General features: G+C 31.6%; 1 protein-coding gene and 1 non-coding gene across 2 annotated transcripts; one reads left to right on the top strand and one right to left on the bottom strand.

Annotated features, from left to right (window-relative positions):
• Window positions 1-9,265: 9,265 nt before the first annotated feature.
• LOC107362916 (apolipoprotein D-like) lies at window positions 9,266-10,311 on the bottom strand. The gene is made up of 4 exons (XM_015930052.3): window positions 10,099-10,311; window positions 9,799-10,009; window positions 9,617-9,712; window positions 9,266-9,546 (listed from the first exon to the last, which is right to left on the bottom strand). Exons 1-4 carry the CDS (start codon window positions 10,246-10,248, stop codon window positions 9,422-9,424), a joined length of 582 nt encoding a protein of 193 aa, XP_015785538.1. The 5' UTR covers window positions 10,249-10,311; the 3' UTR covers window positions 9,266-9,421.
• A 7,402-nt stretch (window positions 10,312-17,713) lies between these two features.
• On the top strand, window positions 17,714-17,786 carry TRNAA-AGC (transfer RNA alanine (anticodon AGC)). Its single transcript has one exon. It is a non-coding gene; the product is annotated as a tRNA-Ala (tRNA).
• Window positions 17,787-25,312: the final 7,526 nt, after the last annotated feature.

Genomic DNA, 25,312 nt, shown 5'->3' with positions numbered 1-25,312 from the left:
TTCAATCACAGCAGAAACTCCGTGAATGGAAGATAATAAGAAAAGTTTTAGTTTTTGGCGAAAAAATGATTTCCGAAACTCTGTTAACTTCTTCTCTTTCATTAAAAATCCAATCAAGATGACGGATCAAATAATAGTTGCGATCATTCAATGAACTAAGAATCAAAGAAATATGAATATTTTTAAGTTTATTTAAGAGACTTTTATGATTTAAAATTGATTCGATTGATTGTTGTTCAAAACTTTATTGCAAGAATTTTCATCATACAGAAAACAAAAGTTTTTATTTTTGCATGAGATCCATTCTCCAATATTAAGGCATTTGCATACACAAGGTCAAAATGGCAATAGTGATTTAGTTGTATCAGAGTCTTTAAGTGGCTGATGAGAAGAATTTTGGATTTTAAGAAGAAATGGTTTTCGAAACTGTTTTCTCCAAAAATCCAATGAAGATCATAGACGCTTCGATTAACAAACTGATGTTCGAAGGCAGTGAAGATCATTATGACTGTAACTTTAGAGATTTTCATGGCTCAAAATTGCTTCGAAATGGCTCAAAACTTTTCAAGAATATCTTGCAAGAGAGCTATTTGTAATACAAAAATCGAAATGTTTTCGCATTGAATTATCTCGACATTTTCCGTTGAAGATTCTTGTTCCTTTGACCATCTGGAGTGAATGTTGTTATTGAAACGCAATGTTGAATCAATTGTTTCAACAGTGAAGCCAACCTTTTCTCCCTACTATTGTATTGAAAGAAGCGTTTTGTGTTTAGAGTCGATCATTATACAAATGTACATTAGAACCAATTTAACTGTCTATAATAAGCTAATCTAATCTGATGTCATTCCAATGATGAGCTATAATTTGCGAGTAAAATCAGTCAATTATTTACATTAGTTGGCAGCTTGAGTAACGCCTTTGTTGGGTCAAACAGTGGTAAAGTTAAAGTGAAACAAAATGCTGTTGTTTCACTGTTTTTCATCTCAATATGCTTTCTGTTATTGTTAACCATTGCTTTCGGGTTTTAAGGCTTTTTTTTTATTTGCAGGTCAAGATCAACTATTTACAATGTTTTTCAGTTGAAATAACCTCTTAAAACGCAAATAACAATAATAATGATTATAATCAGGTTAGGATAAAGTCAGAATGAAGCTCCTGAGAGGGATAACAAAGTGACCCTACTTGTCCGGATGGGAACATCTGTCCCTGTTAACTCATCTCGTTGTTCATCATTTTTATCCTTTAATCCATTTTGCAAGCAACCTTTTCCAGTTGATCATCAATATAAATGAGAGAAGAAAAAAATCTTCTTCTTTGGTCCTAAAAGGAAATTTCATCTTTTCAATATTTTGTGTTTCTCATTGAAATTGTTGAACAAACATCTTTAATCTTAAACATTTAAGATTCGAAGAGAAAGGCGAAAATGATAAGATGACCAAAATGAATAGGAAGATGATTTGCAAGGAAAAGGTGAGAAAAGGTTAATGTCTCTAGTCAATGTCTTTTCATCTTCTTCTCTGGACAAAAGGATCGCCACCCAAGGGGACAATATCTCAAGTCCAAGAAGTTTAAAAGGTAACCCAACAAATGTGTTATAATCGTCTAATGTTGTCACAATTCTGGACAGTCTTTTGTTAATGATCAGTTTGATGATAATCGTTGAATAAAAAGCTGTAAAAGTGAACATCTTTTAGACTCTTCTTTTAGTTTCAAATACAATTGAACAATTCAACTTTTCCTTGTTGCCCGTGAAGCACCAAAAGCCATTTGCAGGTTTTAAACTGTTCTGGTAATGATAATGGGAAAAAAGTGTCCAGTCTTTGCCTTTTGTCCAGTTATCATGTCCAAATGGTGTAAATGGAAGAAGATAAATCATCAATTATGAGAAGGCAAATTGCATAAAATTGTATCATTTTTGAGTTTCGAGTTTTTCTTTTTGTTTTTTTTGGATTTTTGCTCGAGGGTTGACTGGTGAAACAATCGATGGATTCTGATTTTTGATAATTTTCATTCCATTCATCATCTCAACTATTCTCTTTGGATGCTATTTTCAATTTCAAAGTTTAACCTGTAAACAGTTTATTGATGATCCTGGTGATGAGGTTGATAATGATCCATAACAACAAGGGAGATGAAATGATTTAGAGGAGAAAGAAAATGATTGATGTCCATTTTTTGGTGACCAATCTGATTCTTTACTGCATCTTCTTCGCCATTGTGTGTGTGTGCCTTTCAGATTGTTACTTGGATGAGGGATGAAGAGGAGTGAGACGGATGATGATCACTGGTAAAGCACCTACTGGCTGCAGACCTCCTATTGGGAGGATGAGGAAGAAGGAGAAACAAATGGAATGGAAAAAAGTAAAAAAGCGAAAAATGGAGAACATGTTTCTCTATTCTCTCATGGATCAAATGATTATCAATGGTAAATTCAATTCTATTGTTGTTTTGTTAACCAATTTGATGAGACACCAAAATCAAGATAATCAGATTGGTTTATCCAGAAATTAATAAACTTTAAGCTTCAACCAAAGTTTATATTCACAGGTTCAAAGATATTGCTTAATGCATTGTTAGTGTGACTTTAGGATGAAACCATCAGTTGAGTCGTTTCTTGTTCGCACTCATAAACATTACTGAAAATTTACTGATTTCTCAAAATCAATTTTGAACTATTTTAAGTCAATCGAAATTCATTTGAATATGATTTTTAATCTTGAAAATGATTCTTCAAGAAATAAAATGATTGTGGTTTTAATGTTTCACCATGCAATATCAAGAATGAGTTTCATCTAGATGGCAGCATAGAAACGAAGATTCTGATAAAATTTTTCCAGACTGAATCTGTATAACCTGTTGGTAGATTGACCCATTGCATGAAATTTTCTTGCTTCATAACCATCTGTTTAACCAACACTGAGATTCGAGTTCTATTGATCCATTCAAATTGAAAATCGTTTCAGAAAAAAATGAATCTCGAATCAGAAAAATTAATCATAAATTAAACAAATGAAACTTATTCAACTAAAGACTCAACTCGCTTAAAACTTAACTTCTAACTTTTGGTGAAAAAAACTTTTATGCAAGTTTGACTTCGAATTGGTTTGACTTAACCATCATTAACCATTGAATAAAAGCGGACAAAATTTTAATGATGAATAGAAAATCCTTTTCGAAATGAATGAAAATGAAGAAATCTGAATGAGCTTATAATCCAGAATTACCTGTTTGATTGAACAGTAATTTTATTCCAGTGAATCAACTTTACTTTTCTTGGTGTTGCCAGATAAGAATGGTTTACCCATTGAAACTGAATAATAGAGTTATGAAAGTATCAAGTGAATAAAATGATTGGGAGAAAGCAGTGACCAGAATTTCAATGTGAACCTCGGAAAGAACAAGAAATATAACAATTGAACTGGCGAATGGTGAAAAGAAGTAAAAATGAAAACAAGAAGAGAAAAAAAGAATTAACTGTTTATTCGGTTGAGAGAATCACATGAAAAGGTAAGAAATGTTTGAAACTGAATCACTGATAGAAAAGTATCGATAAAGAGAAAGATGAATTGGAACCAATGAGAACAATAATCTGTTTGAAAAGTAAATTCATCAATTGACCATTCAATTGGCAGGATATTGAGTGCAAAATGATTCAAACAATATTGATCAGAGAAAAGATGAGATGGAAAAAGTTCAAGTTTAAGATTTTCGTTGATAAATCAATGGACAGCGGGGAATAGGTTAATATCCAAAGTTTACCTCAATAGGAAGTCTTTTCAGTCTTAATCTGAGTTAATTATTTTACTAAATGTGAATGAATGAAAAGAAGGAAAAATTTTCTCCAGACAAAAGGTAAAAAGAAAAGGTAAAACCTGGATTGACCATGAAAATGATGTGTAATGATCATGATCACACCAGGATATGGATTGTCTCATGTCTCAACTTATAATCAGGATTAGCCATTGAACAAGTTTATTCATTTTTCAGTGTTTATCTTCATCATTCAACTGGATTCTCTGTGAAAATAGAAAAGCAAAGTCAGGGAAAGATATCAATTTCCCAATAAATACAGATTAATTAGTTCTTAATTTGATTAATGAAGGGTCAAAATGGGAGAGTAAATGATGATGAGCAGGACCACAAGAGAAGATCATCTTTTTTTCAACGTAAAAATCGTTTTTTACTTCTTAACATTTTCTTCATCTTCACCTAACAAATCACTTTAAATTTTACATTTCAAATGATGATAAATAGAGATTGAATGAGACAAAACAAAAATTTACTTTTGGATTAAATATTTCCACTGTTCATTTGATGGAAAGATGAACATGATAAAAATTATTTAAATGGAAATGAAAAGTTTCGTTGAAGCCACGATTACAAGGAAAAGGGTCAAAATGTCAAATTTGCTTTTTGATTGTTCGTTAATCATGATTGCTATCAACTTCATTTTCATTCAAAGCCAATGTGATTAGTAAAATGAAGTTTCAACTTCGAGTTTTCCAGTTTTTTCTTCAGTTTTTGGTTCGAAAGATTCCTTTTCAAAGAGAAGCAAAATTAGATTATAATTCGATAATTATCAAAACTTTCAAACATTCGAGTTTGATATAAGTAGAAAAGTCCTTTTCTGGAAAAGAGTTTGAGTAGTATAAAAAAGTCCGGGTTTGGCCCAACATGTCCGACCTGACTCAGACGCTGAAAACTCACCAAAAGCTTTTTTAGTCAAATGATTGAAAACTCTACAGGTATGCTTTTGAAAGCTTATAGCTCGTTTATTTTGGCAAAAAAAAAGAATTTTTAACTTTTTCAACATCAAGCATAATATACAATTAAGTTTGCCTAGCCTCTCTTTCTTCATTTTCTCGCGCTTTTTCTTTGGCCCAAGCGAGGTATTGTCTTTGAAATTTTTCTTGGAGAAGCCAAAAATGGGTTGGATCCTACGATTGAAATAATCGCAATATGCGTTTCGAGCTACCAGATTGTCGTTTAATTCACGGATTTCACTGACAAGTAGCTCATTGGTTCTAACCGATTCATGGGCCTCATTTGATTGGGTTTCAAGGGCGGTATCTTTTTCTTCAATTTCATCTTCGAGAAGCTGGATCTCTTTTCGTAATCTCGCAGGTATTTCCGCAATTTTTCATTTCTTGAATATGTCACTGCCAAATCATCCTTCATGGCCTCGTATACATCAGCATATCGGATAAAATTAGTAATGAGTTTTTCCACTCCGGGTGGAACATCACCGGTTTTCTCTTCAATCCACTTCAGCAATCGCCGAAGACCAGATCGCAAAGGGCAAGAAGAACTGTTAATAGAAGAGAAGAAACATGAGTTAATAATAAGCGAGAATACACATTGAAATCACACTTACAGTATCGAGCAGCAAAACTGTCACTTTTTCTTCTTTCACAAATGATGTGAAGGATTTGATACTCTTTGAAGTATCTTAATTTAATTTTTAGATCTTGATCATGGATCATTAAGGAGTATATACAGAGATTTTGGAGGGTAAATTAAGCATATTAATTTAGATATTAAACCTAAAAATGACCTAACTTGACTAAAAATTGTGAAAAAAGATTGGAAGTTTCATTTGTATTGAAAAATATAACTAATAATATTAAAAATGTGCCAAATTGACGGATGTTAGTCCAAGAACTGTTACTCGCGTCAAAAAAAGGTTAATGAGTGGTCAATCAATGGATAGAGTCAAAGGTTCAGGACGTAGTACGGAATTAAATACTACCACTAGGCGGAGCCTTGGTCGAATTGCTCAAAATAACCCGGTTCTATCGAACCAAATGATTGTTAATCGACTTGATTTTCTTGGTTCAGCTCAAGTAAGTAGATTTACTGTTGGTAGAGAGCTGAAAAAACTTGGAATCAAAAGATTCAAACCTAAATTCAAGCCACTCCTTACTGATCGCAAATCGAATTGAATTTTGTCATCGAAACTCGAACCGAAACTGGGAAAATGTAGTTTTTTCTGATGAAGCTTCATTTCAACTCAATTCAAATTCAGTAAAATTGCTCGGAAAATCAGCTAAAACAATCCAAAGATCAAAATTCAGTCCCAAAGTTATGGTGTGGGGAGCAATTGCACTTAGGGGACAATCACCAATTAAAATTTGTTTGAAATCCATAAATTCAGATGAATATATCAAAACAATAGAGGATTTTATGATTCCAAATATGTCAACCTTTTTTCCTGAGGGGTTCATCTTCCAACAGGACAATGCACCATGTCATGTGATCTCAAAAACTTTGAAATTTTTCGATGAATCGAACATCGATGTTTTGACCTGGCCTGCTAATTCACCTGACCTTAACCCGATCGAGAATGTCTGGGGTTTAATGAAACAAAACCTGGCCAAAATGAAAATATCTTCAATTCAAGAATTGAAACAAAAAATTCATGAACTATGGGACAATTTATCCCATGATTATCTCCCTTCTTCGATAAATTCAATGAATACTCGAGTGCAACTGTGTATAGAGGCCAAAGGTCGACATATTCCTTATTAACTATTGAACTGTTTAATTCAAAATTTTCATCAATATTGTTCAATTCTGAGATCAATTATCTCCGTTTTTCTAAGTGACAGTTTTTTTGCTCGATACTGTACTACACTTACACACTTATTAACTTAAAAAAGACAATTTTTCAGACTAGAAAAGAGTTAAAAAGCTATTATGATGTTAATTGATTTAGAGTAATAAAGCTAATATGGAACTCAGTAATGAAATCTATTAACATAGTTTTAGGGTCTGGGCCAGGTCGGACATGTTGGGCCAGACCTGGACTTTTTTATACTACTAGTTTGATTTTTATCGAAAAAATCGAAATTCAGTAAATTCCGAAAGAGGAGTTGGATAAGGATTTTTTGCAGAGATTTTTCGATTTATTAGAGGAAAAGATAAAATAATTTCTATTGAATTTCGCGTTGGGCTTCGATACTCGAACAAATCTTCGAAAAGATAATTTTAAGTGAAATCTTTTCGGATTCACTGTTTTCACTTGGAATGTTCGGTTCTAAACATACTTTTATCGTCGATTTTCGATCTATTCGTTTATTTCGATTTTGAATTTCTTTCGACGATTCATTCGAATTTTCTTATAACATCGGATTGGTTGTAACTTTAGCTCAAGTGAAGAGCTTGAAATGTGAAAAGAAATTGAAAGAAAAGTTTGTTTCTCTTAGCTTTTGCTAACATTTTCAACAGTTCACTTGCTTCTGAACTTTCAGATGATATTGAAATTAAAAGGTGTAAATTGGAAAGAACGAAACTTTTTTCTCCTTTTTACTGTCAAACTTTTTGCTGGAAAACAATTGTCGGAACTTTTATTCCAAGTTTTATTTCAATCATTAGTCTGAATAGGAAAAGGTTGAAACAGTAAATCTTAATGATGAACAAATCAATTCGACACTTTTCCACATTGATTTTTTACGTGATTATTTTGCTCAAACTGAATAACTGAATAAAATTATTCAAAGAGAAGAAAAAAGAATTTCTTTTTCCATCAACAATTATCTTTCATGATAATGAAATTAAACAAAAAAGTTGCAAGTTTACCTTTCAATTTAACTCTTTTCTCTGAGTTTGCATTTGTTTCCTTCATTTTGCAATGTTACTTGAGATGAAGAGGAAAACAAAATTCAACTTTTTTCCCTCTTCAAACCTTTTCTTTACTCGAATAAATGAATTTGTTCATTTTTCTGATTAAAAAGCAAAAAGGCAAAGAAATTGTAGTTTTTATTTTCGTCATTTGGTTAACTTGATCATCAAATGACTTTCAGTTTAACCCTCAAGGTTTTCATGTTTGGCCCTTTAAGATTCAAATCCTATTTTCAGACTCTTCAATCTATACAAAGAACCGAAGAAAAAGTTTCATGAAAAAGTAGATTCGATTGAATCACAGAATTGCTTCTCTAAACAAGTGATTTCAAAGTTGAATTACTTTCAATGATTATTCAAGTTGATAGTCGAAAGGACTAATGACATTTCATGATGAATCCAATGTTCATTACTCGTTTAGATTACAAGTTAATTATCGAACAAAAAAAATCGAAAAAATCTCATAAGATTCATATCGATCCTCGAATTTGGGTTCATATTGAAAAGTTAAAGACTCTGATGATTGTAACAGAATTTGAATTTTTCTTTGATGTTCTTTGAGTTCAATTTTTCAGCTGAAAACATTTGCAATGAAGCCTAATTTTTCTCATAATTTAATCCCTGAAAGTTATTTCCGAAAAATCGAATTTTGATTGATAGAAAATTTAAACTTTTTTTTCATGAATTTTAATGTGAAATGTTTTCGTCAGTGAACTTGAATATTGAAATTAGATAATAAACTGAAAATGCTTTGGAATCAAGGTTAATGATGATGTTGATTGTATTGTGACAAGGTCAAGGTGCGCCAATCAAATGTCATCAAGTTTCACCATGAAGATGGAAAAGAGAAAAAGAAGAAAAAATTGTAAACATTTGATAAACGTTCAATATGTTCATTGCGTTGGTTTGATTAAAGGTTAACCTAAAAAAGGATTCACTTGCGGTGAATTTCAAGTGAAATATGAAAACATTGAAAACGTTTATTCATTCATTGTGACACTCACCAGTCAAACAAAAAGGATTACACCTTTGATTAGTTTACTAATAATGAGCTCAAATCAAGTTTATTAAACCTTCAACTTTTACTTATTTCTCTCTCTTCTCATGATGATGATGTTAATCATGAATAATCTATTATACTGATTATCATGGTAATGCATAATGATGATGGTATGACAGGTAATGCAGCACAACTGAACATGTCATCTCAAATTAGGTATCAACAAGGTTTAACTTTCATCATTCAAGGTAAACATTTTTTCCTTTCGTTTCTTCTTCAGATTATTTTGTTTACTAAAAACTCTCATTATTGTTACCTTTACTTTTGATAAGAAGATGAAAAATGAACTTCAATTTTTGCCTTCTTTTGGCACATAAACTTGTTTCCCATTTTTCATCAAAACTCAGCTAATCAGTTTAAACTCGCACCAATTTGCTAAGCCTGTCAATTAAAAGGTAATCATTGCAATTTCATGGTTACCATGTTTATCAACCAAAATAATGATATCAGGCAATGCAGAACAGTTTCAACTCTTCAACACTTTCATGATAACTCAACATTAACTTTCTAGCATTTATCTGTGGTTCTTTTAAAAGTTCAGGAAACACTGAGAATGAAAATGGACATTGAAGATGAATCGACTTTAGTAATTTTCAAGTAATTTTATTTAGTCCAGTATTGCAATGTATCAAAATATCAATTGAGTTTAAAGTTCGAATAAATTTATTCGATGGTTCAAGTTGGTACAGATTTCATCGGTAGCTTATTCTATGAATCTATTCCAATGATTCCATTTAATTAACAATTCTGTAAAGTGTCGAATAGTTGAGTGTCTTTAATTCCAACTGAGTCTAATTTAGCAACCAGATTTTTGACGGTAGCGTCTTCTAAGGTTGGATTCCTTGAAAGTACCCAAACATCACCTGAATTAGGAAATAAAATTCATATTTCAAGTTAATTTTGATTCGATTGAAGTTAGACATTAATACTTACGGAAGTTGAAGAGACCAAAGACATTGTTACAGGAAACAACTAAGGCATAACCTTTGTAATCAGTGTCAACAACCCAATATTGTGCGGCAGGTGAGTCTACATTTCAAGAAACAAGGAATAAGGAATTATAAGGAATTCAGCACTTAAAGTATTCTCTGATCAGAATTTTGGTATAAACTTACATGGCAAGAATTTGACTGATAAGACGTTGTCTTGTTTAGTTGTTTTTGCGGTTCCAACAGTGAAAATTGTGTTGTTGGACACATAGACACCACTGTTGTTTACAACGACATTGCCAGTAGCTGAGTCCAACTGGTAGTTGGCTTGGACACATCGAAGATCCTTCTCGAATACTGGTTTGGTTGACTTTATTTCATACCAAGTACCAAGGAACTGTTGACGAAAGCGATCACAAAAATCAATAGTTTTATTGACATATTACAGTACAATCTGGCTGTGTTTTTCACTGAAACAATTCTTACCTGTTTAAGTTCAAATGGCTGTGGAAGTCGAGTGGGTTCAGGGCATTTTCCAGGTTTAACGCTCCCTGTTAGTGATTGGAATAGACCTCGAGCCTCAAAGGTTGGAGCGAAAGCAAAGGCAAAGACACAGAGAACGAAAAATTGATTCATTTTTTATTGTTAGCTGGTTAACTTGTTATTAAACTGTAGATATTCACAAATGATCTGTAAATCAACAACTAATAGCAAATGTCGTTGCTAACTCATCTTAAATACCCAAAGATCTCATCAAATTATTTCATTGAACAATGGGATGGGAACAATAAATGATTGAATTGATATGATTCCAATGATACAGCATCGGTAGATTAGCAGATTCACACATTGATATTGCTCACTGATAATTCATTGACAATGATCTTAGATAGTTTGGAATCTATTAATAGATATTACACAGATGATCAAGTTCAACTCTCGTTTGCAGTTAGGGCAAAACAAGAACTTGATTTATTGTCTATTTTAGGTGCAATCTATTTTCATGTTAAAAGGGAAATTCTGAAAAAATCAACACACAATAGTTTTGATAATCTCATGATATGATAGCACTCGTTCTGACCAATTTTCGAACCTGAATTGAACCGATGCAATGAATCTCATTCGATTCCTAATTGTGATATATCTAATCGATGCTTCCATCAACTTCTCGAATACGTTTTACAGTCCTATTTGAAGCCAACAAATAAATGATCTTCAAAATGAAGCCTATTAAAGGCATCAAAGGGAAAAATATCGATAAATGAATCCATCAGAACATTTGTTTCATATTAGGTTAATGTAGCTATTGCAATGTCTTCAGATCAATGTAAACTGAACTTGACGTTACAATTGTTGCGACCAAAATAGGAAATCAAGAAGAGTAAATAACAATTGCAAAGCAATATTACTCTCAACCAATTTCAGTTTTTGACTTTTCTTTCATGACTGATCAGAAATTAAAAATCAAAAGGGCTCGAAGTAAACCGAACAGCTTAACATCGAAAGGACATAAATTTTTGTCTTTCGTCTGACAGAAATTGCAACTGATGAATTTCATTCGTTAATTTAGATGCAAAATTGACTAACTTATGTTTTATCGGAATTGGATGAAAGACTCAAAACTGTCGACTATCATTCAATGAAATGAAAGAGCTATCAATTTGTTCAGTTTAGACAAAGAATTAATTAAAATGGTAAGATTCGTTTCTCATGTAAATTGGGTTTTAAATGTGTTCATGGAAGGTTTGGTGGAAAGAAAAGTCTGAAATGATTTGTAAAATTGATTCAATAGACGAGAGTAAAAGAAGTCTTACTGTCAACTGATTAGTCTCGTAATTAATGTCAATTTATAACCTTTTACACCAAACAGATTAAAGTATTTTCCCAGAAAGCAAAGCCTTTTCTCTTGAATTCAAATCGAAATGAAATTGAATTGAATAATATCAATTTCAAAGAAGCTCAATGATCAACTCAAAGGAAATCATGAAACGAAATAAAAAAAAATTTGAAATCAAGTCTTATTATTGATATTAAACTCGACTCTAACTGAGATAAAAATGAAACGAAAATTGTTTTGCTTTTAAAATCAACTTTCGCTGGGACTAATTGTGACTTGATTAAGAAGTTTAAGAATGAGAAAAAGATTTCAAAGTTGGAATTGCAAAGTTGCCTGAGTTTGGCTAAGTGAATGCAATGAAACTTGTTTAGTTAATTGATTAGCCAATAAATTAATAACGTCACTTTGACACTCGTTTAAAAAGATGAAACTTTTTTCTTCACTTTTCCATTGCAATTGATTCTTCAATCAACCTGGAAGCTCCTCTTGATGGCTTCAGTTGAAGTGAACATGAAAAATGGAAAAGTTAAGTGAAGAAGAAATAGTTTCATGTTGAAGAAGATTCATTGTCATCTCAATTGTTTCAAGTCATTTGCACTTTATTCACACTTGCAAATGCTCAGGTAAACCTGATGGTGATGATGATGTCGATGATTATGATGATAAGTGGTTATAGAGGCACTTTCACCTTGACTTTCATTTGTCCATTTTTTACCTCTTCATTCACTAATATGCTTTGCTTCAACTTGATCCTTGAGCCAAAATTAATCACCAAGTTAACCAGATTTGCATTCATTTTCAGCTTTCAATAAACTCAATGATTTAATGATGAGGCAACGATGGCATTAATCTTGACCAGAAAAGGCTTCAAAAGGCAGATGTAAGCCTTGATTAATATCGAAATTCATTGCTAATTCTTATGAATTGAGTTTCGATTCTGTTTCAGTCTTTTGTTTCAAGAGTTGATCTTTTTTTGGGTAAAAAGTCTTAACTCATTTCCTTGCAAAGCCATTTTGATAAACTTTGATTTTAAGTTTGGAAAAGTAAAGTCAAGATTCTGATTAAACCATAAATCAATTGGAATCACTGGATTCGCAATAATAAATTGAATTCTAATCATGTTAGTCAACTTATTTCACTAAACTTTTCACCCTGATTCCAGGTAAAGATGAGATATGGAATGAGATGAAAAAAAAGTTGAAACTGTTTTCTTCTTCTTCTTCTTCTTAAATTAAGATATTCTCTAGTCAAGAGGTATTACGATAAACATGATCAAATAGATTTAGTTTTATCTTTTCAGGAGTTTGATTTATTCCTTTTCTTCTGTTTTCCAGTATTCCAATTGCCTTTAAAGGACTCAGCGATTGAATCAAATGATAATTGTGACGATCCAAATGATAATAACCTGAATAACTTGTGGCCAACAATGTTGAGTAACAGTCAACTTTGCGATCAATTTGTCTCCATGTAATTGGTAAGTTTGACAGGGTCATAGGCTTGACCTGACAAATGGTAATCCTTTAACCGACAACAATTTACAGCTTCAGATATTCAAGCTCACAATCAATCCAAATACTTCAATCCAAGGAGCAATTAGTAAAAAAACAGATTCTTTGATATTTTTGTGAACCTTCTTTAGAGAAAAGTTCATTAAATAAAATTTCAAAGAATTTCATTTCCTATTTCCATTCACAAGCTATAAGTGAACTGCTCTTGACAATCAAAGTCGAGACGATTTCAATCACTAAAAACTCGAATCTTTTAATTAGAACTTAGGACTTCGAAATTTATTTCCTTACCATAGAACTTTACTTCAGATTCTTCCTTGAAAATCTGTCGATTTGATGTTTTTTACAACTGATCAGTTGATTATTCAAAGAGAAAAATCTCTGCAAATCGAATTGAGAAATTGAATTTTCTGTGAAAAAAAGTTTAAGTGAATCACTTGAGTTATCAAACCACAAATAATTCATCTTATTCTGTTTCATTCAATTTACATATTTTCTGCTCAACCCAGAATCACATGTAAACGAATCAGAATGATAGACTTTTCAAGTGACATCAACTAATGCTGTTGATCTTTTCACCTGTTAATTTTGAAAAGAATCTTGTGTTTCATTTTTTACTTTGAATATTGTCAACAAATTGGACTATTGAGTAGTTCATGATGTTACATGATTACAAAACATTGCTTTTCAATACATTTGTGATAAACTTGGAAACTTTTCATTTTCTCAACCTTTCATGTAAATTTTGAATTGTTGATTCAGTTTGTTCCTCAGTCGAGACAAGGTCAACCGACACTTGATTTTGTCGATAAATTATTCATTCTAAAAATGTTTAACTGAATAAGAAAAAACTGCTTGGAAATTGCTTCGAACTATTATGTTCATCAAAAATTGATGATGAGTTAATGAAATAAATAAACACAATTTTATTCGCTCATTGGTTTTGTCAACAAAAAAGAAACAAATTTTTTGAACAAATTTTCGCTTCTAATGGTCTGAATCTGTTTCTAAATGTTGGATGAAAATTGAAGAGAATCGTCAAGATTGATGAAATTGAATCAAGTTAGGTGATTGATATTGGTTAACCAAGATTAAAAGACTAAAGTATCATGATGATGATGAGAGTAAAGATGATTTGTGGCTTATTTCATCTTCTTTTCTCTTGTTCATGCTAATTCTGTTCACAATGTTAATCCTCTTTTAAATCTCTAAATAAACCCTAAACACATCCTAATCCATTATCATTATCATTATAAGTCAGTTTCATATTTAAGACAAAATATTATTTAATCTTCATCATCATTAGTATCGTCAGTAACATTTTGCAACATTGAAACTTTGCCCAGTTTACAGATCATTTGTACTTTTTGTTTCATCCCAAAAATGATGAGATTTCAGTTTTTTGTTTGAAATTAACTTTAAACAACTTCATCTCTTGTATTATTTATTACATTGATAATTTGATGAATTTAATTTATAACTATTTTCTGCTTTTCAGTTAATCTCATTTGATCACCACGCAAAAGTTTATCGTTAATTCTTGTTATTAATATTAATAACTTGAAGGTTTTCGTAATTCATCATTAAATTTTATCAAAAAGGCAAATTAAATCCAAATTTGTCAAAAGAAACTAATTTTCAAGAATTATTCTGAAGATTATTTGCTAATTTCTACTGATTTCAAAATGAATATGGAATTTTACTTCTGAAAAATTCTATTTTTCGAGCGATCCCCGACTTATCAGTTAAAATTTTCATCCCTTGAAAACTTGATCTAACAGTACTTTTGAAGCTCTTATCACAAAATGTCTCGATTTGCTCTATATTTCTTGTGTTTGTTAGATGTTCATAGCTCATGCTAGCCAAAGGATATGAGTGTTTCCATACCGTTCGGTTAATCAATTGGTTTTGAGAAAAATTCGGTTATCTCTCCAATGGCAAGTTATGAATATGTGATTAACATTAACCGATCTGAAATTTTTGTAATCTTAAAAATAAATGCCAATTAGAGGTCAAATAACGGATTGACATTGAATGACCTTGAGCGTTTGAACTCATGGTTCTTCAATCTGCGGAAGCTCATGGTTCAAGTCTGAGGTCTGTAGCATCAACCTTAGTTGAGTTTGAAGCATTTGAAGAAAAAAACCGTCAATGAAGTTTTGGCGCATTTCTTGGCTGATGTTTTTGGAAGCTTTCGACTCTCATTCTGATAAATTCAGCTTGAATCAGTTCTCTTCCTTTGAGCAAATGAATATCGACAAACATACTGACCAAATATGATGTGGTACGACGGTCGCAGTTTGGTATGATGGTCGTTGGAGTTAAAGACTCAACGTAACCAAAGCTTTAGTAACCAGTTTACTTTATCTTATCTGTATTTTTATGACTTTATGACAAGCTGTAAATGAAATGTTTATTAAAAACAAATCATCTTTACTCATAAGGATAACCTTGGTATCATCCAATCCGTGTCACAATAATAATGCAAAATAACTCGATGATGTGCATCAAGCTTACAAGCCTGTTAGACTGAAAAGCCTCAAGAGTTTAACTTTGATTCAATCGACTGATTTGATGAGCCAATTGCGAACCTGAAAATGTTTGGTAAAAGTTTTTTCTCTCGACTTTTGCCTTTCGCTTATTTGTCAGCAAATGGAAAAAGTAATAAACATTGAACAGTTTTGGACAATTTTTCACAATTGAAATTAATGACTGAATTTTGGGAATTCAGGAAACACATCAATCTGTTAAAGCCCATTGGAACCAATTGAATCATGTTTCACTTTCAACTTTGCAAAAGTGTCAATTTAGTTTAGCTGTTAACAGTTAAGGATGGAAAAAACATTTTCACATTTTCATCTCTTCGCCCAACTCTTCGTCGAGTCAAACTGTTCAACTTGATGAAGTGAAAATTATTATTAGCTATATCAACATTGGGTTAAATCATGAGTACAAAACTAGGGTGAGAAGAGGAGAAAAAAATTGTAAGAAAAGAAAAAAAAATTTCATTCTCTTACCTTTTATCAAAGGGAGTTGAGGTGATAAAGGTGAGCAAACCATTTTATACCATATCAGGGTTTCATTGTAACATAACACTGAACAGAATTGAACATGAAAAGTCTTTTGATGAGATTATACTTTTTTCGCTCTTCTCTTCTCACTTTTCCTGTGAATAAATGTTTATCACAATTTACCTTTTCTCATCTTCCTTTCCTTTCCATGCATTATTTACAATGATAATGCTTTTCAAGTTCAGTATAACATCTCAAGAGAATCTCTGGATTTTCCTATTTTCCTCTTCCCTCAATCCACACCCATTCCGACACAGTTGAACAGGTAAAAACAAACCAATTTTCACTCTTGCTTTAACCATGAAAAGAAGAAGAAGAAGAGAAAACAAAAGATTCAGAAAATGGTGAATTGCAATTGAAAACATTTTCCCTTCAATTTTCTAATTATCAATTCAGCAACAGTTTTCAGTTAAACTTGATTAATTATTTAAAATGGTTAAGTTGAGTTTCATGTTGGCTCACAGAGTTGCCAGAGAAAAGCTGATTTGTTGAAAAAATAATTTATTTAAGCAACAATTTTGTTCCATTTTTTGTTGACTAAATTGCAAACAATTTTGATGAATTGATGGCGATCATCATTAAGGTAATTAATGATGGATAATCTGTAGCTTATTAGTTGAGAAATGACAATTATTTCATACAAATTGATTCTAATTTTGTGCCAATTTTGTGCAAATCTTTTCCCGTATTTCGTAGGTGTTTAGATAATCCATCAGAATTTATGTGTGTCCCCTGAAAATGAGATTGGATTATTATCGGCTTGGATTACACTGTTGGCTCTTTTCATTTCAATCATGTTCAGAGTTTCCATTGTAAACATTGAGAGGCAACCAAAGGGATCAAGGTGAATCAGAGGAAATTAAGGAAAGCCAAAACTCACTAATTAATCGTTTCCCATCTAAATGTATCAACCTGGCTTTATTTGATTTTTGAGGCGGAAATTTAGCCTCAGGATTGAGCCAAGATTCTCATCGTTCCCTTGCTTCATCAAATAGCTTCAAGGAACAGCTAAGAGCGCATTCACTCCTACAGAACTATTTCATCTCATTTCTTGTACCTTTTCTTTATCAAGTGTAATATTATGTTACATGGAACATTTGTTGTTACTTTTTTTTATTACAATTTTTTCTCTTTTTTTAATCATTAGTTTTTTTTCATGAAAAACTTTTTTCTCCTAATGAATAGATTCAACTTTTCAAATTTACACTGATTGCTATTAATAATTACAAATACAAATTTGATTTTTTGTAGTTTCAATTATTAATGCATAAAATGTGTTATTAGTGTTTTAAGTTTACCCTCGACTTGCCGTTTCATTTGATTCCGTTGCGGTCAAATCTTCAATAACAGGTGAGATTTCATTATGACTGAGACCAACATGACCATGCTACAGTCACAAAAAGCCCCAAACTCTAAGGAACCATTGAATTTACAGAAAACAGATACTCAGTCTGTTGATATGGAAGGTTGCCCTATCGATCGCGCTATGTCACATTAAAATCCCTCAGGTATGATATGTGGGGTTGCCTTGTAAGTGTGACCACAGTTTATCCAGTTATTCTTATCGTAATTGAGACATTTAATTAACAATTTTCCTTAAGAAAGAAGAAATTCCAACACTTGATAAAGTTCATCCAATATCAGTATTAATCTGAGTCTCTAATACTGCTCAAATATCATAACTCGGGGATGTAGCTCAGATGGTAGAGCGCTCGCTTAGCATGCGAGAGGTACCGAGATCGATACTCGGCATCTCCAATCTTTTGTTAAACTTGACTCGTTACCAGCTGGCAATCAACTCTTACTGTACATGACTCACACGACACCTTGCATAAAGATGAACCTTATCAACCAATAGATTGCAGTAAAGGTGCAATTTATTATCAACTATTATCTAATGCATTAGTGAAAATACTTGAAAGAGATTTATCCTTCTATGAATAATGATGTTCACTTTTACCATTATCATTATCATTAGCGCAACACAAAAAAGCACAGTAAAATATTTATAAACATTTTCAGCAAACAAAAAACTGACAAGATCAATTAGTCTGCATCAACTGTAGTTAATAAATAGGTTATAAATTTACAGAGATAATGAAAGTAGAGAAGAAAGTTCGTCATTATATTCTTGCCATTATAACACTTTTGTTCAACTGATTGTCGTTTATTAAAAATCTGTAATAAGTTCACTGGATATGAGGTAATAAAGCATACAAAATTGAAAAGATTAGCTATTAAAGGAGTGCAAAACCAACAAGAGGAAAAACATTTATCATGGAAAGAAAAGTTTTCATCATTAATTTTACATTCAAATTCTGGCCAATCACAAATTTCAATTCTTGCATTTCTTTGCATATCAAATGTTAATGAAAGTAGAAACTATTTTCTTAATACAATTTTGTTACACATTAGATTAAATCAGATTGACTGACTAAATAATAAAAATAGATTAATGTATTACGTACATAATGATAACATGAACAACAATGATAATAGTAATGGTGGAAAGATGAAGAAAATTAATTCACATTTGAATAGCTCAACATAATAATGTATTCATAATGCATGCTACAAATGCTAATATTGATAACAAAACATTGATAGTAACCAGTAAAGTTGATAATTTAAATTGATGAAAGAAGAGGAAATGAGAATGATAAAGATGATCAAGATGATGATAATGATGAAAAAACTCTTTTTCTTCATATTTGTATATTGTAATACAATTGTAACCATGGAAATGACCAATTCCTTCAAGGCTTCCTCTTCCGTCTCTTCCCTCCTCTATCCACCCTATTGTTCAACTTGATCTGAAAACGTTTATCATGTAAGCCTACAGTGATTCAATTTGTCCATTTATGAATCTGCATCTGTGAGTATAACCTGAGGTGATAAAATGAACAAAAGAATGGAAAAAGAGAGAAAAAAAATTGACAAAAAAGTGTCTAATAATGAGCTCGTGAGAGGCAAACATTTACTGTTTTTTAATGCACTAATGATGCTACCTCCAAGTGGGGCTCACTATCGCTCAACCGGTATCATGTAACTTTATATCATGGGATAAACTTTAGTCATCAGCTTAACCATTGTCATTTGTATAAACTTTTAGATCTTATCTTTTACTTGTAATGCAAAATAACCAATTAAACTTTGCATCAACCGAGTTTTGTCGGCTGCAACTTTGCTTGAAACTTGTTTCAATATCAAATAACCAACTGAACTTTAGTCATTTTTGTGAGTCAAGTTTAAACTTTGTCAGTAAATCTAATGATGAAAATTCAATTCAATCGAGTACTAACGTAGTTAGTTCTAATAAACGTACCCATGTGTGAGCCCTTCTAAGCATATACCACGTCCTTATCCCGAAGTTACGGATCCGCTTTGCCGACTTCCCTTATCTACATCATTCTAGTGACCAGAGGCTGTTCAGCATTTGCATCAAAATTAACAGTCAACAGCCAATACGTTCAACATCCTGTGGCTAGTACATATTGGCGAGATTGGTCAATTGCAAACCCGTTAAAAGAAGAAGACCCGTTAAACAAATCATTTGCAATTAGAACTTTATTCAGCTTGTTGATCAAGTTTAAACTCTTATCGCAATCAATAATCTACTGATGAAAACTAAATTCAATCGATATAATTAATTCAAAGTTCTAGTCTCTTTATTTTTTCATCGTTTTTGCTATTTTCGTCTTTCGATAGCAAATAAATTATCGATTTTAACAAGTTTATTTTTAGTTATTTTCGATTTCATCTCCTTTTATATTCAAAATTTTGATGCAAAAACAACTGATGTAAACTTGACTGTTGGTCAGCTGGGAAATGTTGAACTTAGTTTAGATCATCAAATATGAATTTCAGCAATGATGGACAGTCGTAAAGCTCTAATAGGCAATCGAATAAATCATTTCAAAATGAGCTTCATAGAGCGGACCCAAGTCGAGAAACTTAGCCCTAATTTACTTTACACTTTTTTCGATGAAATTAGTATCTTGTTTTATACGATTATGCTCCCACTAATAATTTTATTTTCTTCAAGATAAAAATTCACATGAAACTAGACTCGCTTGAAAGCTAACCGAATTAAGGAACTGACCAGTGTTTGTCCAATTTTCTTCGAGCTTCTTTCAGTTTCGATCATACGATCTTCGGTCGATTTAATCGTCGGATTAAATCGGAACAAGACTTCACTTTGGACATCATCTATTTCTTGTCACGATAATAATGCAAAATAACTGGAAGACATTTATGTAACATTTGTTCAAGTTAAAGTTGAAACTTTGAACAGAGTCTTAGAACTGTGTAGGAGGACCAATGAAGTTGATGAAATTACAATGATTTATAGATGATAATCGTAACTGAAACTCATGAGAACTCAACTGTAATCACCACAATTGAAAGACTGTTACTGTTGCTCTTGTTGGCATAGCAAATATTTCAGCATCACTTGGTTCAACTTTCTGTCAGAACTTTGTTGTGACTTATTTTTGCTGTTGCATCAAATTGAAGGCAAAATAATATGCATTAACTTTATTAATAATATTAATAGTTTCATCTTTATCTGGTTTTCCTCATTATTCTGCATTTAATATTGAAGAAGAAGGTTAAAGAGAAGAAGAAGAAGGATGAAAATGAGCACCAATAGATATTGTAATAAAAGGATGCTGACTTGATGAATTGAACACTTAGCTCTGATAAATATTTCCCATTCACTTTCCATCATCTGAGTAACCCTGCCAACTGATTATAATGAGCAAGACAAGATTCCCATTCATCAATATTAATATATTTTCATCCATTTCTTCATCTAATTAATAACAAAAGATTGATAATGAAACACAAAAAAACCAACAAGTTAGCATTTCGAACCTTGAGATGCAAAGTCGTCGAAATCACGAAATGCAAAAATCATTTTCTTTGTTCCAATGCAAAGAAGAACAAAAAATGACGAGAAATTTGACATTTTTTTCTGCCAACAAATTCCATCAACAGATTCAGCCTGAACAGGAACGATGAACGTGTCAGTTATTAATTACAGGAAACTAGAAGAGAAAGTTTAAGATGCAAAAAAATGAACAACTGAACATGACGAAGAAACATGTTGTTAGAAAAAAAAGAGTAAAAAAGTCGAGAGAAAATGAGGCAAAAAAAGATCGACTGTTCCTTTTTCTTATAATCCAGCTTAATTAAATTTACTTTTAATTAAATAAACTAACGATAATGATGACGGGCAAGACGAAGAAGATGAAGAAAAATGGCAAAAATCGATAAACAGCAAGTAAGTTTCAGATTCGTGATGAGCTTCATGATGAAAGAAACAATTGAATGTGAAATAATTGAATGTTTAATTCATGGGCCAACCAAAATGTTTATCATTTTGTATTCAATTGTAATAATTTTGTTACATAATTTAATGTTGATTGCAATTAGAAGAGCTCTTTTTTGTCTGCTTCATTTCGGTAATTAATGTTGATTCCAATACATGATATTGTGACAATTAAAAATAATTGTTTGCCTTTTCCCTTTACTCTCAAATACATTTGATTATAACCTGACATTCACTTGAACACTATTTGTGCACCTAAAGGTGTTCATCTTGTCCTTAATAACAGCCTCTGTTAGTCACTTAAACTGGTAAAATTGAATTAACTTGAATTCATCATGGAAATGTTTTCTTCACGTTTACCTTTTACCTCTTTTTTCCATGCAACTTGTGTGTGTTAATTATCAACTCGGGTGACAATGAGACTTGTTGAGTGTTGATGTGCTAAAGGCGAAAGGCATCTAATTAAACAACTTGTAACCCTTTTGAAAGCCGTCACTTGTTCAATAATCAAAACTCGCAGGTAATGGCAGTTGCTTCAACAACGGAAATAAAAGGTAAATAAAAGGGTTTAATTATTGAGGCCAATTATGATTAAAAGAATTAACTTTTTTCTTCTTCTTTTTCTTGTTTACTCTCCTTGTATCATCTTTAGAGTTTCAGTGTTGAGAGAAGAAATTTCATGTTGAAAATATCCTTTTTTTCTGCTGCTGCTGTTGGTTCACTATTTTATTGCCTCGAGCTTTTCAGTTTCAATTTTCTTTTTTTCTCTTCTTCCATCATGTAATCAATGTATACTTCTTGTTGATAGTTTTGGTGAGAAAAGGAATTTCATCTTCTTCTCTTGGACTAATGATAACGTTGCCTCATGATGATGATGTTAATTTTGCCTTTTTTAACACTTTGCTTTCTTAACCACCGGATCAACAGATTTGGTGTAAATTGATGGAAATGAAACAAACTCTCAGTCCATTGTTTTAATGTCCATTCACTGTAATTTAACTTTTCAATTGTTGCTTTACTTTCGACGATTTAGTTTGAGTTGATGATGATGGTCCTTTGTAGGGCTACAAATGATTAATGAACTTAATTAAACTTTTTTTCTCTCTCTTCTACTTGTTCTTGAGACAAAGGCCTAAAATTGATCTTATGACCATTGGCGACTCGTCATTATCATTAAACGTAAAATTATATTTTATAATGAAAAGTTTTTTTCATTTTCTCTCTATTCTTGCACTTCAGATATTTAATGATTGAAGTTGAGACAACTTGTTGCAGTTTTGTGTGAATGTGAAAAATGTTTACTTTAATTGTTGACTGTCTTTTAATCAATTTTCAAGCCGTTTCTTAGTTTGTCGTCTTGAAAGGGAAACGAGTTGATTGTAAAAATAATTGACAGGGAACTTTGTTTTCTCACCATGAAAATTGTTTCATTTATTAATCAATGATTTGTTTCATGGTTGAAAGTTGAATGCCTTTGTTCAGTCAAAAGGTTCATTGTTGACAGCCTGAGATTTACTCTGCTCATGATGACAATAAATTTGCTCAACAGTTTATTTTTAGTCGCAAGTCAAGTAAACTTCAAAACAAAATAAAAAGAAAAGTTTTTTCTCAATTTTCTGATCCAACTTGTCTGTCTTAATTAAACAATTTATTCATCAAAAGGTTTAATGAGTTTACTGATAAGTTGGATTACATCCGACTCTATGCGCGACTGAAGTCAGAAGATCTCGATTAATTTCTTGATGTATCTGTACTTGAAGATGGCTGATAGCGAAGGGTCAATCTCTTGAATCAATCGAGTTGGTCGAATGTTAGAAAACTGAAAATTAGTGGAAAACTCATTATAATTGAAACTAACTTGATGGACATTTTTTCTTGACTCTGTTTGGAGATGAAAAATTGTGAGAAGAAAATTTGACTTGATGAAAAATTAGTCTTCGTTGGATTCTTTTATCATGAGTTTCCATGAATGCCAAGCTTAAAGTGAAAAGAAAATTTTTGTATAATTACGAAGAGAAGCATTTCAATTGTGGTTAAATTAAAAGTGATATTAATTGTAAGACATTTAAACATGAAAATTTTGCTTCTCATTAGCTTCTATTCAACCCTTTTCATTCAGATTAATGAAACAGGAAAGAAAAGTTCATTTGAAAATTTTACAGAAATGAACACAAAAAAGCAAGAGATAAAGTTTGAGATAAAGGCTGAAATTTAAATGAATTTCAAGCAGAAAAAGAGAAGAAAAAAAGTTAACAAAAGAAAAAAACTTTTCATTTCCATGGAAAAATTAATACAACTCATAATTCCCTGGTGATTTCGTGATGATTTCAAATTTTCTAATCCAAGTTGTTCGTCAAAAGATTTGAATTTAATTTTCTTAAACAATTAACAGAATCACGTAGTTGAACAATTGAAGCACGCAATTGAATGGAATAAGAATGAAAATCTTTTCATGTGATTCCTCCAAAACTGATCAACAGTCAACATTAATCATGTAAAATTCAAACAATTATTGAATAATTATCTTGCAATTAACTCGAATAATCAATAATGTTTCAACGAAGAAGAAAAAAGTTTTCTTTTTTTTGCATATTTTCTTCTTTTCCAACCAGAAAATTCCTAAAGTTGCTCAATTTTCGCTTTTAATATCAAACATTATTAATGGTTACTGATAACATTTATTGCCAGAATATCATAATTGCTGCTTTAAACGATTAATATTGTTAATCACGATTAAAGTCTGAGTAATTGCTCAGAGAAAAAGATGGACAGAAGAAATTATCAAATTTTCTTTTTTCCCTTTTTCCAAAGCTTCTTTCAATGTTATCATTTATTATGGTGATTATCATCATTAGCAAACGGATAGAAACAATTTGTTTGGCTTATCATGAAATGGTCAATTGTTGATCTGAGCCAAAACTTGTGTAGGAATATTCATTGAGAGATAATAGAAAAATTTGGAGAAAAGTTTCAAGAGATAATTTAAGCCTTTAGGAGAATCTCATGAAACCTTTTTTTTCACCGATTCAGAGACTCTATTGACACTCGGTGTGTGAGTGTCAGTCTGTTGATTAATGTTGATCTGGTTTCATCCATTTCATTGGTAACATTGTAATTCATTATAAAGACTGTAATTTAATCAATTTGATATTTCTTCTTCTTCTTCTTCTTCTTCTTTCCAGATAAATACTGTTTTGTCCCTGCATTCATCATTTGAAACGTTTCCCTTCTCCTACGCTTTACTTTACAAGATTAACAAGCTTTTGCGCTATTCCAAGTTTACCTGTTAACGCCTTTACCTTTGGCCCTGTTATTAATGATCAACTATTTGGACTAAACTTTTCTTCTCTTGTTTACAAAAGAACTGATCTTTTAAAGGTTTGACAAATTGATCAACATTTACATCAACTTTGATGAGGTGTAGTTTGTCAGAAAAGATGAAACGCTTTTCCCGGTTCGCTTGGAGTTAAGCTCAAGTTGATGTTTCAGTTTGCAAATGTCTCAACTTTTCGGATTTCTTTTTACCTTTGATATTTCAATTAATGGTTTTAGTGATTTGGACAACTTGCAAAATGTACTTTTAGTTTGGGAGAATCGGCTTGAGCGATTGAAAAGACTCGAAAGTTCAGATGTGAGATAAAGTAAAGAGATTAACGCTTTTCTGATATTCGTTTCCTGCTCTTATTCAAGAATCGAATTCACGTTCATCATGCTGTTGAAGGAATCGGGCGATTCAGACTAAAATGCCACCAGACTGTAAGGTAACTTTTTGAAAAGATTTTCGATCGCTCTTCAATAATGTGAATAGAAATTTTGAGAAACAAATTGATGTTCTTTCGATGTTTTTGTCTCGAGTTTGAGTTGGAAAAGTTTGAACTGATGTTGAATGTTTTGATGAATTATGGACGTTTCATTGCTATTATTTTTATTCAATGACTTGTCTTGAGCGTTG

Source organism: Tetranychus urticae, chromosome 3 (genome assembly GCF_039701765.1).
Source record: "Tetranychus urticae isolate SD_2017Ah chromosome 3, NJAU_TeUrti_SD_1.0, whole genome shotgun sequence".
Classification (NCBI taxonomy): domain Eukaryota; kingdom Metazoa; phylum Arthropoda; class Arachnida; order Trombidiformes; family Tetranychidae; genus Tetranychus; species Tetranychus urticae.
Note: the sequence above shows the minus strand (reverse complement) of the source record. Positions and strands in the feature narration are given on the sequence as shown.

What these genes read in the sequence shown, in the direction of transcription:
- LOC107362916 (XM_015930052.3), bottom strand. Translation starts at nt 10,248, where the DNA reads ATGAATCAATTTTTCGTTCTCTGTGTCTTTGCCTTTGCTTTCGCTCCA. An exon ending in ATCAGTCAAATTCTTGCCAT is followed by an intron (nt 9,713 to 9,798) that starts GTAAGTTTATAC and finishes CTTGAAATGTAG; the next exon opens with ACTCACCTGCCGCACAATAT. An exon ending in CTTTGGTCTCTTCAACTTCC is followed by an intron (nt 9,547 to 9,616) that starts GTAAGTATTAAT and finishes TTCCTAATTCAG; the next exon opens with GTGATGTTTGGGTACTTTCA.